This window comes from Simochromis diagramma, unplaced genomic scaffold, assembly GCF_900408965.1.
Source record: "Simochromis diagramma unplaced genomic scaffold, fSimDia1.1 OVJJ01000656.1, whole genome shotgun sequence".
NCBI classification, from domain to species: domain Eukaryota; kingdom Metazoa; phylum Chordata; class Actinopteri; order Cichliformes; family Cichlidae; genus Simochromis; species Simochromis diagramma.
This window is the reverse complement of record NW_024387038.1, coordinates 618,151-637,678: the sequence shown is the minus strand read 5'-3', so window position 1 is coordinate 637,678 and position 19,528 is coordinate 618,151. Positions and strand designations below refer to the sequence as shown.

The 19,528-nt window shown below is 40.3% G+C and overlaps 1 protein-coding gene across 2 annotated transcripts; it reads left to right on the top strand.

Annotated features, from left to right (window-relative positions):
• Positions 1 to 1,024: 1,024 nt before the first annotated feature.
• LOC120741024 lies at positions 1,025 to 4,752 on the top strand. Of its 2 annotated transcripts, XM_040043620.1 has the most exons (5): positions 1,025 to 1,735; positions 1,838 to 1,973; positions 2,119 to 2,310; positions 2,406 to 2,675; positions 3,341 to 4,752. In XM_040043620.1, the coding sequence occupies exons 1-5, from the start codon at positions 1,733 to 1,735 to the stop codon at positions 4,381 to 4,383; spliced, it is 1,644 nt and encodes a 547-aa protein (XP_039899554.1). In that variant the 5' UTR covers positions 1,025 to 1,732; the 3' UTR covers positions 4,384 to 4,752. The 2 variants fall into 2 exon arrangements, with proteins under 2 accessions (XP_039899554.1, XP_039899553.1); XM_040043619.1 differs by having other exon boundaries at positions 1,025 to 1,973.
• Positions 4,753 to 19,528: the final 14,776 nt, after the last annotated feature.

The following is a 19,528-nucleotide window of genomic DNA, read 5'->3' as shown; positions in this document are numbered from 1 at the left end:
GACCTAATTTGGCATTATGAGATCAAAATGTTTACAGATTGGTGAAAATGTCCTTTTTCTTGGCGGTTCTATTGTACAGTGCCAAAAATGTAAACACACAAACAGCACCAAAGACAGTCTCCCCCTTCCCCTGAGCACGAATGCAAATGGGTTGAAAGTTCCCCTTTCCAATAAACATAATTTGGTACCTCGCAACTGTACACATCAGTCAGTGATCTACCTAAAAATTTTATTCCACACAGACACTTCAGTTTTGTTTAACCGATCACTAAAAAAGCCCAACCCCGATCCAATGAGCATAAACGATCCCTTCTAATGTTCATTCTCAAATAGAACTGCACATGACTGTACACAAGGTGGCGCACTTTACCCATAATGAATGAACACTGAAAAAGGTACTTAAACTAAAAAGCAGAATAAACAGAACCGATGTAGTTATTACTTCATTTACAGATTCTTTTATTTAAAAAAATACAATCAGAATTTCTTAACAAGAAATAAAACACAATGCAGATTTGCTCTGTGTGATAACATGGCGTTTTGTCAATTGCACATTTCTGACACATATTTACATGCAAATTTAAAGCACTGACTCCAAATACATGATACAGTAAGAGAGCAGCTGGTTGCAGCACTTGGAAAACTGACTATTTGACCGTATCTTGAATTTAAACAACCAATTACAATCCACGTTTAATTAATTAGTAATGAACTGCAGTGCCTCCCAAGGGGCAGGGTCTGGGTATACAGTAGGTTTGTGAAAGCAGCAGAAAAGTCATTTTTAGTAACCTGACTTCCATTTCTGGTACATTATGGCGTAAGATGAACTCTGAAGATGTTAGATTATACGTACACATGCACAATTTGAAACAGAAGTATTAGACCACCAACACGTTACACCTCCAGGAGCTTTTTATGACATCCTGTCCATTTCCAGCTGTAAGGGAGGCGAGATACTTCTAGCTGGGGTTATGTCTGGGATATGTCTCTGCTTATGTTCAAAACTTTCTGCACATTCAGGACATGTGAGTCAAATCTGTGGCTTGAAATAAGTATCTTTGGGAACATTTACATTTGTTTTGAATAAATAAAGTTTTAGTTTTGGTGGGCTCCGTCAGATTTTTAATTGGCCTCCGCATTATTCACTTTGGCAATGGCTTTCTTAAATCCACAGATTTCAGTACTTCCGCCGTTCACTTTAATACTTCCGGTTACTCAAAGCGAGAGCTAGCGTTCACTTGTTGCTAACAACACATTCGGTTACTTTGTGCTGTAATTAGCGACTTTACCTATTCGAGGATGATCTCGTGTTCAAGGTGTGCTGTTATCGGCTGCCACAGTAATTCAAGAAAACTGAAAAACGCGTTAGAAATATTTTGCTTAGAGCATCAACAACTTCGAAAGGCCTGTCCGTGCCCAGCGCCATACCCACTGCACGCTATGCCTCGGAAGGAGGGTCGGAAACTAGCGTGGCTGGAAGCTTTAGACTCAAACACCCTCCGAAGAGAATCGAGAACACATCCGGGTATGACGTATCACGAGTACACGTGAACGCAAGTACGCCAAGTACGTACAAGACAGCCCCTATGTTTGCTCCCTTCATTTTATAGGGCTTTGAGCGTGACGTCGCGGGAGGGGGCGTGGATAGGAGTTTTGGTTGAGGCGCCATTTGTGTAGGCCAAACAAAGTGCTAACAATTGAGAGAAGCTAAAGCACACGAATAACATCAGCCATGGTTCGTACTTGCTGTGTGGTCTTCTGTAATGTTCGATCGCATGACCGACAAGGAAATAAGCTTGAAAATGGGCTTTCTTTTCATTCTTTCCCCGCCTGGAAGCAAAATGAGGGAGCTCATGTATCGGATGTTACCAAAAGAAGGCGTCTAGCATGGATAGCAGCTGTGGGACGAGCGGATATCCAATTCTCTGCCATCCCCAGATATCTGCTGGTGTGTTCCAGACATTTTCATTCGGGTAAGTTCTAAATAAGTACTCTTTATAGCCTAATGGTTTTATTTTCGATGCGCTCCGAGGTCATAGCAAATTAGAACAACGAATGACTATTTTCGCAGAACGACGTTCTATTTATAGAGTTGCTAATTATTTGGCATTATTGCAGGCAAACCAGCCTATGAAATGGATGAAACTAATCCTGACTGGGTTCCAACGCTACGCATGGGGCACTCTGAAATCCCTGCTTCAAGCTTGGACCGGCACCGTCAGCGAATGCAACGAAAACAACAAACCGCAGCAGTCGGAGGAAAATACAAACCCCCCACTTCAAAGCTAGAGAAAATTCTCTCACTGTCCGGTAATCAGCATATAGCTTTTTTACGATTCATGCACTTTTTATTGGACTTCTGGTGAACATTTACCTCATATGTTTGCACTCATTGTGTCTCACAGGCTTTGGTAATGAAGCAGCAGAGTCTGAGGGTAAGGCCGCACAAGAGCTGCCAGAGATGGACACGACAGAAGACCAACACCATAATCACCACGTGATGGAGGCTGTGGGCAAGAGTTGTGTTGGACAAGTGGAGGCAGAGGTAGTAGCAGCAACTCAGCATTGCCTGGGCCATGATCGGCCCCCACCTAAGAAAAGAAGAAAGCTCACTCAGACCACTGTGAGTCAGACAGCTTCCAGCAACACAAACAAAGACACAGAATCTTTACCTGGTGAGTGTAAATGTGGTGTGTCCACGTTTCACATTTTAATCATGCAATTCTAATTCTCCTAAATAATAGGCTATGGTGAATGGCGTTAGTTGGCACTAGCTGGTTATAGTAACAAGTGTGTTAGGCTGGATGTTAGCAGGTTATTAGCAGCTAATTCTTAATTTTAAAGAAAGTTTAGGCCCATGGTTAGTAATTAAGACCAGCCGCATGCTGACAAAACTATGTCTTCATTTATTTGTCCCATAGACATTACCCCCAATGGCTGTGAAAGTCTCAGGTTTGGGTTTATAAAGAACATGCTAATGAGTTATTAGAGGCAGTTATTTTATCATGTATTTAAAGCAACTGCAACTGTATGAAAACCAAGTAAAATAATTTAAATGCAGCCTTTGCAAACCAAAGTTTGTGATTTTTTTATTTTTTTATTTTTTTTTTCATTTAAAAATGAAAACTAAAATCTAATCACAGTCACAATTTAATAAAATTCTGACACATTTTCAGGGGACTTATAAACGTCAACATAAAATGTTTCTGATTTTCCGTGTGTGTGAGATTGTAGAATGAGAAATTCCCCTCAAAAATATAATACGTGCGACTCGACAGTTTCTCTTATTGCTTACAGTTTTTTTTGAGTGCACATCTGATCGTATTTTTGTGTTATTCAGACTGCGCAGTGGCACCTTCAGTCATCTTAGACCAGGCCAGCATCTCCAAACAACCCCCTGAGCCACATGTGCACTCAGTCCACACACAGTGGGAGGATCCTTCACAACAAGATCACCAATACTGCAACAGGTCTCCCAGAAAAGAAGTGCAGGATAAGATGACTCAGTGTGATGAAGTTGCATATTTCATTCTTCAAAATGATGCAGACGCTTTGCTGTACACTGGAATACCCTTGGAAACATTTAACACTCTTGTGTCGACACTGGAAGGATGTGATGACAATGAATTTACAATGCCTGTGCGAGATCAAGTCCTCATGACTCTTATGAAATTGAAGAGTAACCGTGTAATAGGTGACCTAAGCCGCCAGTTTCGTATATCACAGAGCATGGCCAGCAAGATCATCTCACACTGGTTGGACAAACTGGAGGAGGTTTTCCGGCCATTAATTCCATGGCTGCCAAAAGAAACTATTAAAGCAACTATGCCTGCAGCCTTCAAGAAGACCTTTCCAAATACTACATGCATTGTAGACTGCAGTGAGACCCTTTTGCAGAAACCCAGAAATCTGGACTCAAGAAGGCGATCGTACAGCCATTACTACTCACGCAACACGGTCAAATATTTGGTTGCTGTTGCACCATCTGGTCTAATCATGTTTGTGTCTGCAGCATATGGCAGTCAATGTAGTGAGAAATTTATCACAATGGACTCTGGAATGTTAACATACCTTAAACCTGGTGATGAAGTCATGACAGGTGGAGATTTAACATTAAAAGACTTGCTCTTTGAGAGAGAAGTTGGATTAGTAATACCCTCTTTCACAAAAAAACGTGGACAGCTAACTAAGGAACAGGTAACAGACACGCGCCGGATTGCAAATGTAAGAATCCACGTTGAACGAGCAATCAGACGTTTGAAAGTCTACAATATACTCTCACAAATTGTTCCCATAAGCATGGCTCCTAAAATAGACAAGATTCTGAGGATATGTGCTGCTCTAGTCAACTTACGAGAGGATCTCATCCGTGATACAGAATAACTGTGCATGTTGTAAACGAGCGTAAACTCAGGGATATCAAGATCGTTACCCAATGTAATTTTATTTTAAGGTAGAAATTTGATGTACATATTTGGAGGGAGTAAATGATTCCAGGTCTCTGTTTTTTTTTTTCATCTTCTGTTCTACACGATGTAAATATTTTTGTAGAAGAAAGGTTACGTGATTTTAAAAAGTGCACATATAGTGCAATCAACTGAACAATTAGTGCTTTTTTTTATTCAACCACAATGTGCTCTTCAAGTGGAAACAAATGTTTTTCTCAAAGCTACAATAATTAGTTGTGCATTCTTGACATTTTGTTATTGTCTTGGAAAATTACAGAAATACAGAACTATTTTCAACAGTAAATGTTGTCAGTTTGGTATTTATATCCCACCATATGTTAAAATGTAGTTGTTGTTGCCACTGAATGACAAAATGAAAGACCCAGTTTTGCGACCTACTGAACGACCCATTGACCCAATCACTGAACTGAATTTGGTGGTGAAAAATGTTTCTTATGTTAATTTAAGAGCAGTTAAAACTGACGGGGAGCGACCAGTGGAACAGAGGCGGTGGTTTACAACAACGGTTGTCTGCCATCTAGAATCAAGTTTTGAGATCCCTTCCCAGATGCCTTGGCGCCCACTCACATCCTGGGCCATTTGACCCGATAAGTCCAATGATAGGGTGGGGCTCGGTTTCACAATGGGTTCACCCGAAACCATGGCTGATTGTGACCCACGCTCGTTTTCATACCTTGGCTCATGTGATTAGGTTGAGGATCATTAGGGGGTCCGTTGTCCCTCTCAGGGGGAAACTCCCACAGGCTTTAATCTGGGACTCTTCACCATTTGACCCTAGAACTGAAGAAGCTTCTCAGATGAGGTGAAACGTCTTCAAACCACCTAAAGGCATCCAGATGCTTTTCTTTCCAATGTCTCCTTTCATTCACAAGACAGACCAAACTCTGCCATCATGTTAGTGTTTAACCCGTTTATAGTTGTCACACGAGCAAATGTGCATTAAAGCTTGCCTATTATTTTTGAAATATCTCTCATTTAACTGAAACCTGCTGCATAATCCTCTACAAGTTGAGATAAGAAACATGAGAAGTAAAACCCTCTTAAGGGCTTTACTTGTTCCTTTACAGATGCCTCATTATGTTGCACTGTAAATGAAACATGCTCACTAGCACACAAAGCATTGTACGCTGCACTTCCATGTAATAGCCTCTGCAGCTGCAGATCTCCATCTACCAGTTTGATATCGCTGCACTTCTGAGTAAGCTGCTCAGTGAGCGAAGGATGGGTCGGCACTGGACATTTTATTTCTATCAGCTCCTCTTAGTCAATGACCCCGTCAGGACTAGCAGAGCGCAATGGCTCCTGGATGCTGATAACACTACCCATGTGAGGAATGTTCATGCCCTGTTCTTTCAGCTGATGACAATTAGCAATCTAACTTCATTTTCTTTACCATGGTTGCTCTTCAGAAATTTGAATGATAGAACGCCCTGAATAGATTACAGATTAGTTCATAACTGTGTGCTTGGTGAGGCTGAAAAAAAATGCTTATCAACTTTACTGCTGCAGTGGTTTCATTGGTGTTTTGCCAACACTGTCAATAAAGTCTTGTGTGTGTAAGGTGATATTATGTGTTAGGGAGAGTTTGTGTCACTGCAGTCTGGGAGTTCACATTGTACTGTTGCTCTACCCTGTGATGTCTGAAGTTTATCTGGCTTAGACGTTTGGGTTCAAGGTTCTTTGCTGTCCCTGTATTCCACCTTTCTCACTGTCAATCCTCGAGATTTAACATAATGAGGAAATGTACACTAACAGAAGTACTACAGTGTCTGTTTATTTCAGTGTTGGACAAAGGGCCAGTGTCCTGCATGATTTAGATATGACCCTGGGTCAACACACCTGAATCATAGCTAAACCACTGAAATAAAAACACTGGCAAAGTCACTCATATTTTTCAAATTTCATTGATGCAGAAAAAAACATCCACATTCTGTAATTTTTGGCTCATAAGATGTCAGTGCAATCTGAATGGAATGGTCAAGCGTGTTGTCAGTCAGTGAACGAGAGCTGCTGAGTTCATGTGTGAAAAGCTTGATTCACACGTGTACGTTGACCCAAACATACTGAGGATGATGACTGCTACTTTCTTAACGTTAGGGAACTGCTGTGTATTGACATCAGTCCAAAACTTTGCAGGTCCGTTAGTGCGAAGATCCTGTGCCATGGCTAAGGATGACTGCATGTCAACAACTTCAAGTATGAACTTCCCCTCGTCAGTGGAAGGGACCACTTCCTTTGCTCTGATGGACAAGTCGCCTTCTGTTGAAACACTAAATGGGTCTCTGGCAAAACTCATCACCTCTGTGGGTAAAGCAAGTCCATCTAGTCGACCAGAAAAGTTCTCTTTCAACTAGGGCTGCCACAAACGATTATTTTGATAGTCGACTAGTCACCGATTATTTTTGCGATTAGTCGACTAATCAGATCGTGCATCCTTTGGATGTAAAACGTACAGCTTATTGCACCAGCATGCGTCTGCTCTTTTAGAACTATCATTAGCTTACAGCTATAAGTGTTTAAGGTATGTGAAACTAAAAATAAAGACAAGATGATAGTTTATTAGACTTTTAATGAAATTTCTAGTTTGAAGCAAACCGAAAACAAATATAACAAAATAGCATTTTGTGCTCAGTCCTCACAACTATATTGAACTTTGGGACTATATAGTCAGTATAGCAATCTACACGAGATTATTGTTCATAGCCAGGAAAGTTAGCTTTTCTACATGTTCTGCAGAAAGGCTTGCTCTCTTTTGAGAGTAGATGTTCCCTGCTGTGGGGAAGATCCGCTCCGATGGGGTGGAGGTTGCAGGAATGCACAGAAAAGATTTAGCTAGCTTTGATAGTGTGGGGAAACGTCCCTCATTTTCGCTCCACCATTTAAGAGGATCATCCTTTTTAGAAACTGTGGCTTTTTTAAAGTACAGCTGAACTTCACTTCTAACAACTTGGACATCTTGGTCCTCCTTAGATGCTTCTTCCTCATTGTCACCCTGACTGTCTGTGTCAGACTCAAGGAGGTTGTCCAGAGCAGTCTTTTCAATTCTACCTGAACCACTGACTATCTGCACTTTTGGATGTTCATGTGTTTGCTTTTTTGACAGCAAGCACTTCAACAGTCCCCTGCACTCTGATGACATCTTCAGGAGCCAAAAACTTCAACTTTCTGTATCTGGGGTCCAAGCCAGCTGCGAGAATAACAGGGTTTTCTTTGTCTGCTGAGAAAGTGCATATACTCCCCCATCTCTGTGTTATGCCTTTTTCTGCACTGGCAATGAAAGATTTTCCTGAGCTCGTCTCCAGGTGGCTTTGGTGTACAGCCCGTGTCAGCCCTTTGACCACCTGTGGAAGACCTGAAACAGTTGTGTACTGCTGTCCACTAAGGTAAACAGTAGCAGTCTCAAAAGGTGCCAAACCTTGTTTCAGTTCTTCAAGCAGCACCCACTGCTCTGGCTTCAAGTTGAAGTAGTGTTTCCCCCTTTGTGTTACCTCGGGATCTGAAAGAGTGGCAGTGAGAGGCCAGCGCTGTTCGAGGAGTCTCTCTATCATGTGGAATGTACTATTCCATCTTGTACTGACATCTTGGATCAGTGTATTTTCTTCACATTCATTTGCTCCCGTTCATTTTTAGTCTTGTACTAGCCAGCTCGCTTCTCTTAAAGTGCTCCACTAGCTGCCTAGCAGCACCTAGTGCTCTGCTGATGGTGGTTTCTTTGAGAGCAGTATTGACTATGAGCTGGAGTGTGTGTCCAGCACAGCAGATAGAGGCCCATCCATGTTTTTCTTCAAGCAGTCGCATTGCTGCCACCATATTGGAACCACTGTCATGTACTACTGCTTTTATTTTGGCAGGCAAGATGTCAAACTTTGTTAGCACCTCTTCCATCCATGTCACTATCTTGGCACCAGTATGCCTCTCCTCAAGAGGCATGGTATCAAGGATGAAGCTCTTCATCTTCCAATCTTCACTCAGGAAATGGCAAGACACACCAAGGTAGGCCTCTGTTGCAAGACTGGTCCAGATATCAGCAGTCAGGGTGAAAAAACCTTTGACACCACCAAGGGTCTGCTTTACCTAAAGATATGAGATGATTTGGAACAATAGTAAGCATTAGGGAAATATATTACAGTATATTTTTTCATTATTAATAATGCTTGTCAGTTTATGCATCAAGATTTAAATTTACCAATTGAATAATTCAGTTACATCAAATACAGTTACGTATGTTAAACAATAAACATATCAGTAAAAAACAAAAAAACAACAACTTTCCATTACATGCTTTAACCAAGATTAATTTATTGGTTGCTCAGTCAGCAAGCTCTTAATATTATTTCATCATGAAATGTATTAAATTCTAATACAAATTGCTATTTTGTGTTTGTGGTGTGAGAGAGTGGAGAGAAAGAGAGACCAACCTTCTCAAAGGTAGCATCATATTTCTTTTCCATCAATTTGGTGAAGTGGGATCGGCCTGGTAGGTAGTTATCATGGTAATCTGGGTTGAACTGCTTGATCATCTCTTTGAAACCTTGATCATCAACCATAGACAGGGGTCTCATGTCCGTCACCAACATGTTCAAGATTGATTCAGTCAGGAAATCTGTTTGCCGAGGTGTACATGTTGTTGGCTTAGTGACAAAGTCGTCCACTGAAGACGAATGTATTTTTTTTTAGCAGTCCTGTAACGTAACGTTAACAGCTATTAATATAAGCAATAATAAGTAGTGCTCTCAGCGTTAATCTCATCAATACGATGTTAACGCGGCAAATCCTAGTTAGCTCGGTAATGCTGTGCGAGGGCTGCACGGGGCTCACTAACGGGGATTTGCCGCAATAATGCAATTATGGCGTTAACATCATATTAACGAGATTAACGCTGACAGCACAAATAATTAGCTTGCTGTTTACGATAATGTTAGCAGCTAACTAGCCAATTAGCTTACCAAGACGACTGTACCACTTCGTCGTCGGATGCCACGACGTGCTTCCTTTTTAGATGCTCGTGCATCGCCGTCGTACTGCCATGGAAGGCAAGTTCCATTTTGCAGATTTTGCACTGGACCTTCTTTTCTTTTGTTTTGTCAAAATGCTCCCAGACTTTCGAGTTCTGTTGCTGAGTAGCCATGATAACGAAGACTGCTTCTTCTTCGTCTTTGGCGTTTAATGGTATCCTTGTAGATGCATTTCCGCAATCTTCTGTTTCAGTCCGTTATTACACTCTTAAATCCTACTAGGATTTTACGGCATTTAAACGACGCGTCGACTACTAAATTAGGCGTCGACGATTTTGATAGTCGACGTAATCGTGACTAGTTGACTAATCGTGGCAGCCCTACTTTCAACCTCGCAATGAAATCAGTCATCACATCCGTGATTTGTGTCGGTGATGAGATGCATTTGCGGAGTGTTGGAAAATGCAGCAACCGGCCTGCGCTCAAGTCAGTTTAGAAAAGGTTCAACTTGACTTGGAATGCACGCATCTGTTCCACAAGTTCAGTGACAGTTTTGCCTCTGTTTCGTAGTCCCACACTGAGGTCATTCATGTGTTTGAATATGTCAGTCAGAAAGCAGACATTGGCCATGAAGCTGTTGTCCATTATGCGATTCAAGTATGTTTCTGCTTTTTTTTTTTGCCTGCTGTTGCAGAGGAAAGCTGTGATCGCCTCTTTGAGATCACAGAAACGCTCGAGTGCCCTGCCTTTGGACAGCCACCTGACATCATTGTGCAGTAGCAGCTCATGGTGCACACCAGACATTTCTGAGAGCAGCATGCGAAATAAGCGGTGCTGGAGGCTTGATGCTGAGCGAATAAAATTAATTGTAGCCATCACGGTGTCCATTGTCGTTTTGAGCTCTGCGCTTAGTTTCGTGCACAACACAGTCTGATGAACAATGCAGTGTAAGGTTCTCATCTGAGGTGCAACAGCCAACCACTTACTTTTCCTGCCATGGATGGAGCCCCATCCGTCACAAGCATACAGACACGCTTCAAATATCCAGACCAAAGCTGAAATCTTCTCAAACATTATTTCGCCAGTTGTGTGTCCCTCTAGTTGCAGTAAGCCGAGCAGTTCCTCTTGGAAGCATTTGCCATCAAAAAAACGGACATATATGCACAACTGTGCATTATCAGTTCTGTCTGTGGACTCATCTACTGCTATAGACATTACATCAGTTTTCTCCAGGTCATCTAAGGCTACGTTCACACGGCAGGTCTTAAAGCTCAATTCCGATTTTTTGATCAAATCCGATTTTTTTGTCTGCTTGTTCACACTACAAATAAAATGCGACAGCAAACGTGCTCTAGTGTGAACCCTCAAAGCGGCCCGCATGCGCAAAAGAAGACGTCACACACAACGCACTCTGTTTAGACCCAGAGCAAACAGTATTGTTTGACTGCTGGCCCTTAATATAAAGACTTCGGACTTTACGTTTCCCAATTTTTGCTTTAAGTTATTTTGTTATTTACATAACAATGTAAATAACCTAATAATTATCCTTATTCCTGTTTTAGAGAGGAGCAGTGCTTCAAAGGATAGTTGCAGATTTCTGTCAGAATCTGCAGATTATACAGTACAAATAAAATGTTCACGTTTCTCCAACGTTGTCTTCCCAACAGTTTCACTGACATCTACACTGGATGGCCAGGAAGCGTTCGCGATGTCTTCTCCGGCGCTTCTCCTGGAGCTGATAATTGGCGTCTGTCTTGTGTCAGTGACGTAAAAGATGGGTTTAATGCGACATGACCGTTCAAACAGCAGTCGCTTTCTGAAACATCGGATATGTATCGGATTCAGTACCACATACGAAAGTGACCCAGATCGGATTTGAAAATATCGGATTTGTGCCGTTCACACTGTCATACCATGATCGGATATGGGTCGCATAGGGTCAAAAAAATCGGATTTGATGCGCTTTCGCCTGCAGTGTGAACGTAGCCTAACAGCATTTCAAACACATATGAAGCCAGAACTTCAATCCTACGAATATTTGAACTGTCTGACAGGGGCACGTTTTCAATAGCAGATGTCACACTCACTTTAATTTTTTCGTCGTTTATCACCTCATCCACCACGGCCAGCATGCACTCTTTCAGAATCTGTGTAATGTCTTTTCTTCTTTGCCAGGATCCAGCAAACACGAAGGGAAGCTGCTGCAGCTCTCTCTTGGGCTGTACATGACCTCACCATGGTAGTACAGCTCCGGTTGTAAGATGCAATTAAACTCCGTACTTTTGCAGCTCTCTCCTGAGATCCCTCTGGAAAGTTTTTGCAGAAAGTCTGGTGTTTGTCATTGTGGTGTCTTTGTAAATTGTAATCTTTAAGTACCGCAACACATTCACTGCAAATTAAACACATTGGTTTGGCATTTGGATTTTGCGGTAAAATGAATAAGTACTTGTCAGTCCAGGCAGGGTTAAACCGACGGTTTTCATTGTCAATTTAACGCTTGTGGATTGAAAACGACATGCTGTTGTCGCATCATACATTACGATGATAGCTTGATATGTTTACAACACGGTGCACTGAGGGTGTAATATTGCTAGGCTACTAGGAGTGTTGCATTCATAGTCCACACTATGCTGTATTTTCTATATATATTTTTTTGTTTTCTCTGTGTTTCTGCTAGGACCATGGGCAGGGCCACTCGGAGGTTGCTTCTGGGCTGCATGTGGCCCGCAGGCCACCATTTGAAGAGGCTTGGTGTATATGGACAATAGCAAACACTGAAATACATTTTTTGCATGCAGCAATGAATTTTGTTCACTCAAATTTAGCTTTTCTTTGCTCAAAATAAATTTCTCCTTAAAATGCAACACTTGCACCTGCAAATGTTTTTTTTACGTGGGCTCACATTTTTTTTCATGTGCGTTCGTAATAGTGGCACAAAAATAACGCCACACTACTGAACTGTCCTCACTGCTTTTAAAACATCTCTGTGTATCCACCAACCATGTGTTGCCATTGATGCTGAGTAAAATAAACTGCAGTGAGAGAAACCTTTATCGACAGTGAAGGTGTAACCCCGCAATTGTCAACAATAGCGCAAGTGGAAGTAAAAAGCCATTTTCTGCTATGAATCAGGGGTAATGGTGCGAACTCAGGAATACTGTGGATAAGAAAAGACAAATCTTTATTACTTCCATGCGTGGAAAATTTCTTCTTCACGGCAGAAAGTACAAGTTAAAGAGCAGTAAAAGTTAAGAAAAACATAATAGAATAAGATAAAATAGAATAACAGACTTTACAACATGAATAAAATACTGTATAAAATAAAATTAAACAGTAACTGTTATAGCAGGAAAAAAAACCGCACTTGGTATTGGACCTAATATTGCATACAAGGGAGACTGGGCGAAGGCTATCATGGTGTATTTAATGTTTGTGTGTGTTGCACATGTGTGCTCATCTGCAGAGACCATGTTGTAGAATCTGACAGCAGTTGGAAGGAAAAAGGGAGAGAGAGAGATGACACTGTGGAATCAGAACAAAAAAATACACAATTGTTCCAAGAGAAGGAGGACCAGGAGGCAATACAACAACAGATGCACTGCAAGCTTCAAGACATTGAAGCTATACACCAAGAGGTGCATTGCAAACTCCACGCCACAGAGAAAAAATAGTGAAAGGCTTGAGAGTAATGTTGAAAGAAGCGACAAAATACACAAACACTGAAAGACAAAGAACAGCAGGAGGCAACATGCCAGCTGATGAAGTACAAAATTCAAGAAATGGAAGCTATAAATCAAGACATCCAATGCAAGCTCCAACACATGGAAAAGAAAAATCAAGGCTTTCACACAATGTTTGATGCAGCTCGTCAAAAAAAATTCACAAATGCTGAAAGAGAAGGAAAAGCAAGAGGCAACACAACAAGATGAAGACATGCAGAAAAAAATATGAACAGTGTGATGTTTGATGAAGCACTCAGAAGAAACAGAGATGTTGAAAGAGAAAGAACAACTGGAAGAGACACAGAGAGAGATGCAGGATCTTCTCCACGACTTTGACAAGAAAAGTTATGACTTTGAGGTATTTTATAATGAAGGAGAAAAACATTGGATTTGAGCAGGAGAAACAACTGGAGACAAAATGCACAGAAATTGAGTGCAGTACCCAAGAAATGGTGACCTAAAATACACATTTGCAAGGACTCTATGATAAAGTCAGTACACAAATACTGAGATGTGGGAGGAGAAACAATGTCAGGAGAAAAAACATAAAGACATGCTTGAAGAAATGCAGAAGAGACGTCAGAAATTACAAGCCATGCATGAGAAATTACAACTAAAAAATGACAACATCAAAGAAAGCACAGGATAAGAATTATAAAGAACTGGAAGAAAAACAAAGAACTTCAAGAAAAGGACCAAGAGAAGCAAGAAGCACTGAAAGAACTGGAGAAACGGTCCCACACACTGGAGCTGCAGCATAAAGAACTTTTCAGTGAGATGACCAACCTCAGTACAGAACAAAGATCTACAGGAACGGTGCCTGAAAAAGAAGAGAAAGTGCTTTGGGCTTTTCCGGAAGAAGACTCTGCTGCTTCGTCACTTCAGCCCCTGAGCCTAAAATCTCCTAACCCTAAAAGCTCTACCTGAGAAAGAACCCGGAAAACGGAGGTTTTCCGTTTTCATTTTAAAAAAGAATCCCGTCCACACGTAAACGCAAAAATGAAGCAAAAACGCTGCTAGGAACATGCCAAAGCAACAGGCGGCGATATATTCCTAACCGTGTAGAAATGTTGGCCAATCAGAAGTCTAGAAGCCTCAGTGGGAAATAGTAAACAAAGATGGGGCATAGAAGCAGAACCGAGACGTATGTGTGGAGGGACAGCGTGTGTATATGTAAGCATTTAAACACTGCAGAGAGTACATTGATGGATTGATTGATTGGTAATTTATTTCAACATGTGAACAATATACAAGTACATTTAGAAAAGAAAATAAGAGAGAGAAAAAATACTATACAAATTACATACAAAAAAACGTTCTGATTAATTTACACGTTGAAAGGGAGTGGGAAGAAGTAAACACTTATTTAATCCCACCCCTTTGCCATAAATTATCAGTTAATATTTAGTCAGCTTCCTTACTGATATAATTTGTAATAAAAATAGTGAACAGATTTCTGATATACTATATACTAGGGCTGCACGATTTTGCATAAAATGAGAATCACGATTTTTTGGCTTAGAATTGAGATCACGATTCTCTCACGATTTTCTTTTCCAGTATAAATATTTATTGCACTTATTAACTGCACATCAACTTCGTAACAGTTGAGACTGAACATAAAAATAATAAATAAACATAAAAACAACAAATGTCTCACGTTTTGTTGTTGCCGTAAAATGTTGTACTGCTTGAAATTCCATCTCCACCGTTGCTCGACACTGCGTTTATAGAGCAGGTAGTGCAACAATAGAAAAATAGTTGTGGGACGGCACTGTGTAGCGTTTGTCTAGGGTGTTGATCATTTTCCTAAATCCCTCGTTTTGCACAGTGTTGATGGGAGCCATATCTTTGGTCAGGTGATAAGTAATAGCCGCCGTAATTTCTTTGTGCCTGCGGGAGTTCGACGGGTATAGGGAAGCGCTGTATAAGGTTCCCGTTATTGATGTTTGGGTGGTTGACCAGGACGGATTTTCTCCTGTCACTTTCTCGTCATCCCTGACGTGTTCTCCGTTGTTTTTTCCCTGCTAATTTTAGCATCACACAGCACAGCTTCTGTATCACCTGGTATAAGGCTCCGCCCTTGTCATTTGTTGAGCAGGAAGAGTGAGCGCTTGTTTTCATGCAGATTACGTCCCGGATCAAAATGCGGTACAATCGTCGTCATCTTTTTTTTTTTTTTTTTTTTTTTTTAATCGTTGTCATTTGGAAATGAGATCGCACATAAGTATGAATCGAGATCGCGATTTTCTAACGATTAATCGTGCAGCCCTGCTATATACTATAATATCACATCATGAGTTTTTTTGTGTTTGTTTTTAAATAGAGACATTCACTTAATTTAAATGTTTTCCTTTTCTTTATAGTTCAAGAAGATCATATTTTTATAACTCTTTTTGAACAGTTTTATGTTTGGACATTGCTTTAATTCCATATTCAGACTGTTCCATAGTTTCACTCCATGAACTGAAACACAAAAGCCTTTTCTTGTGGTACGTACCTTCATTGTTTTGAAGTTACAAAAACCCCTTAAATTATAACTTCCTTCTTTCAAAAAAACCCCCAAAAAATCAAAAAAATTTGTGCTGTTTGGAATTTCACTAGATCGTCAATTTTCAATATTTCAGACTGCAAAAATAGTGAGTTTGTATGTTCCCTATAACCTGCATTGTGGATGATTCGATTTGCTGTTTTTTTTTAAGAGTAAAAAGTGAATGTAATGTGTGGTTTTATAGTTATTGCCCGAGACCTCTGCACAATAGCTTAAGTATGGTGAAACCAGTGAACAGTATCCAGTTGTTAAGTGATGATGTGACGAATCCTACTTCCGGGTCTAAAGTAGTCTGCGTTTAATATGGCTTTTGTGTTGTTAACATGTTTAATATTATGTATTTTCTTCTATTTAATCTCAAAAAGCTCCTAAAACAGTCAGTGATCACTGTTGGCCTCCCTTGGCTTTTATTACCACTAATCATTTATTTAAGCTCAGTTTTTAAAACCTTAGGATGTAACTACAGCCCAGCCCATGCAGCAGTATATGAATGACTAACCTCGTATTGTGGATGGATTATCTCAGTTGTTCTCCTGGCTGAAGTTTGGTCCTTTTACAGCATCCTGCCATGCGATTACATTTGTTCCTGACCACCGAGAACACTCACGTTAACTTTTATCAAGTGGAAAAAAAGTTAGCTTGTTTATATTATGCTAACATAGCTGTGTCACTAGCGGTCACGTAGCACATCATTATATACCAGCTAGCCAAACTTCAGTAACCCTACAAACATCACTGCTGTTTAGTTTTCCGTCTTCATTTATGTTGGAAGTGATAACAGAGCTGTATGTTTTAATTTGTTTCCAAAACCCCGCAGTCAGCACATGCTACATTGTATTTAGATAGAAGCTAGCGAGCTAACTTCCTGCTAACTTCTAACTCCGTTAAATGTCATAAATTCCGTTTTCATGGATGCCTGGATGTTAAACTCAATTGTTACACCTGGTAGAGCAGAACGCTGATCATTTTATTAAAGATGAAAGACTTTAGACAGTTTTTCAACTCTCAGTAATGCCATAGTGATGGTTTGATATATGGACCTGCAGCGGAGTTTAGGTCCAGACACGGCTAGTGACGTCAGACTTTATGACCGGATTAGTGTAAAAGTGTACCATGTTGACCAACAGAAATGATTTGGCAACACGTGGGATTTGGTTATGTAGGAAGGGGGGAAAGCTTTGGTAGTAACAGTTTTAATCTTTCTGTGTGATTTCACATCAGCTGTGTTAATTCAGCATGTCATTGAAAAAATAACTGTAAATTCAGACATGTGAGATTGTGCTGAAAAAAATGATACCAAACAAGGCAGGGACAACAAAAATTATAGGTGAAATACAAAGGTAAAATCTAAAATAGCCAAAATTTTGAAATAAAACACTCACACTGAGTTTATTTGTATTTTCTTTGCAGCACTATAAAGGCTTCAGAGAGTCTGGACACAGATCTGCAGCAACACATATTTTTCTTCTTTTATTTTTACGTACACCACCTCTTTGAGGTAACACCAGCCAAGAAAAAGGCTGGGCCAAAGGAATAAATAAAAGATTTCATCATTTGCTGAAAGAGACTGTCTCTGAGGTTATTTATTAATGACATTACTATTTTTAAGACTGTGTACACCCACAGACCACTTTATTAGGTATACCTGTCTATTGTTCATTATGTCTCAACAGCCAGTCACATGGCATCAACCTAATGTATTTAGCTATGTGTGTGTATATATTATAGTGTTCTGTGCAATATGTGTATATTACACAGAACACTTTTCTTAAAATAATGCATTACATTACTTAATTACACACAGGAGAAAGACATCTGTTATGTTTTCTTCATGTTACTATGTAAAATGATTTGAAACACACTGTCTCATAATTACCACATAACAACATAAACCTACAGGCTACAGCCTCACACACCAACACAAACCCCTATCCTAATGGATGTGCAGCCAACAAAGCAACTGCGTGATGTTATCCTGTCAACATGGACCAAATCTCAGAGGAATCTTTCCAGCAACTTGTTAAATCTGTGCCATGAAGCATCAAAACACTTCTGTAGGGACAAGGGGGTCTAGTATGACGGTAGCACAGTGTACCTGATAAAGTCCCTGGTAAGTGCTTATACTTCTAAAAAGTATGTTGATGTTACTGGTTCAGTGCTTCTTGGAGTTTTTCCTCATACATTATAATTGTTATGCATCGCTGCCCTCTGTAGGACACATTCCTAGTTGCATTTGGTTGTGATGAATCAGATTTATTTACAAATCTAAAGCGATGGAGGCCAGACTGAAACTCTTGCTGCTGCAGTGCAACGCTGACGGCCACAGTCTGGGAAATATAAAAACATTATAAATAAAACCTCAGTGGAATCAAATAAATCTGTTGCTGATATGTAACATACAGAAGAGCCTTCGTGAATGCATATTTAATATAGGTATACAGCACGCCGTTCTGCTGCTCTCTCCAACTGCACAGCTCCTCTGACGTTCCCAGCAAATGAGCTCACACAGGACATGTGCATGTTTCTTTCCACCAGAGGCAGCCAGGCAGAGAGGCCAACTAAACCAGTGACTGAGGAAGAAAAGTGGAGCATTTTGACAGCAGGATTGTGTGGGGGGTTGTTGATCTGTGCAATGCACAAAGGTGTAACTTGTATTAAAATACATTCTTTCAGTTGTATTAAAGATCCATTTTAAACTGTCTTACTGAGCTATGAAGATAAGGGTAGTAAATTAATATTTAGATACATTTTCCATAAGAAGATGGGATAAATATGATGTTAAAGCCTTAATACACTGTTTGTTGCTTGTTTACTAATAATCTGAGTGACACCACTAGATGAGGGGCTCTGTCTGATTTTTTGTAAATACTGTGTATTTGTTTTGTGATTGCATGGGGTGGGAGTGGTCACTGGTCAGCAGCAGGCTGTTCTGGTGACATGTAAAGTCTCACTTACACGCTTTATCGTGTGTTTTCCTTTGAATTCGTCTCTGATTTATGGGAGCTGCACACGGACCTGTGCCCTACATCTGCGCTGTTTACAGACATCGACACACCATCCCGCAGCCTCGTGCCGCTGGAGAGGGCATACGGAGCGAATGACGTCATCGTGCATGGAGCACGTTGAAGTGTACATGTCTGGGCCTTGCCGCAGCCGTAAATACGAAACAAAAGCGCACCATGAAAGGCGATTCGCGTTTCTCAGCGTTGGGTGCAAATAACTCGGGCAGTTAAACTTTTATTGCATCTTTTCTATATTTGCACAGGTAGAATTGTTGCTCAGCTCGGGCTGTCAGTGGTTTATAACTCATTTGCCAAGTCATTTGAATATTCGCCTGCAATCTGACAAAACAAACAAACATCAAAGCTGAATCTTTTTTTTTTTTAGCGACACTTTCATAAATAAATCTTTTTTTAGATGCTCCACTATAGCCTGGACTTTGTTTGATCTGCTGGTCAAAGTTCATTATGATTTAAATGGAAAGAAAAATAGATATGATGTTATTGATTGATACGGGATAAAAGTAACTTAGGTTCAGTTAGTTGTCTGTTTCCAGGATTAAGCGGTATTGACTGTAGGGCTGAACTCTTCACAGAAAAACCTACGGATAAAAAGTAGTTGTAAATAAGTAACTTTCATAGTATAACAAAAAATATATCTAAATATAATAATAATATAAAACTATTACTACACAGATGCCTACAGATGATGAGGAATAATTTCTGTTGGTAGCAGCAGTGAATAAACAATTACAAAAAATCACAAGCATAATATTTCTGGAACTACACAAAATTACTTATTAAAAACAGCTAATCTCTTAACCAGCTGCGT

Coding starts and splice junctions, on each gene's coding strand:
- LOC120741024 (XM_040043619.1), top strand. CDS start 1,733: ATGGTTCGTACTTGCTGTGTGGTCTTCTGTAATGTTCGATCGCATGAC. Junction 2,311..2,405: donor GAAAATTCTCTCACTGTCCG/GTAATCAGCATA, acceptor TGTGTCTCACAG/GCTTTGGTAATGAAGCAGCA. Junction 2,676..3,340: donor AGACACAGAATCTTTACCTG/GTGAGTGTAAAT, acceptor TGTGTTATTCAG/ACTGCGCAGTGGCACCTTCA.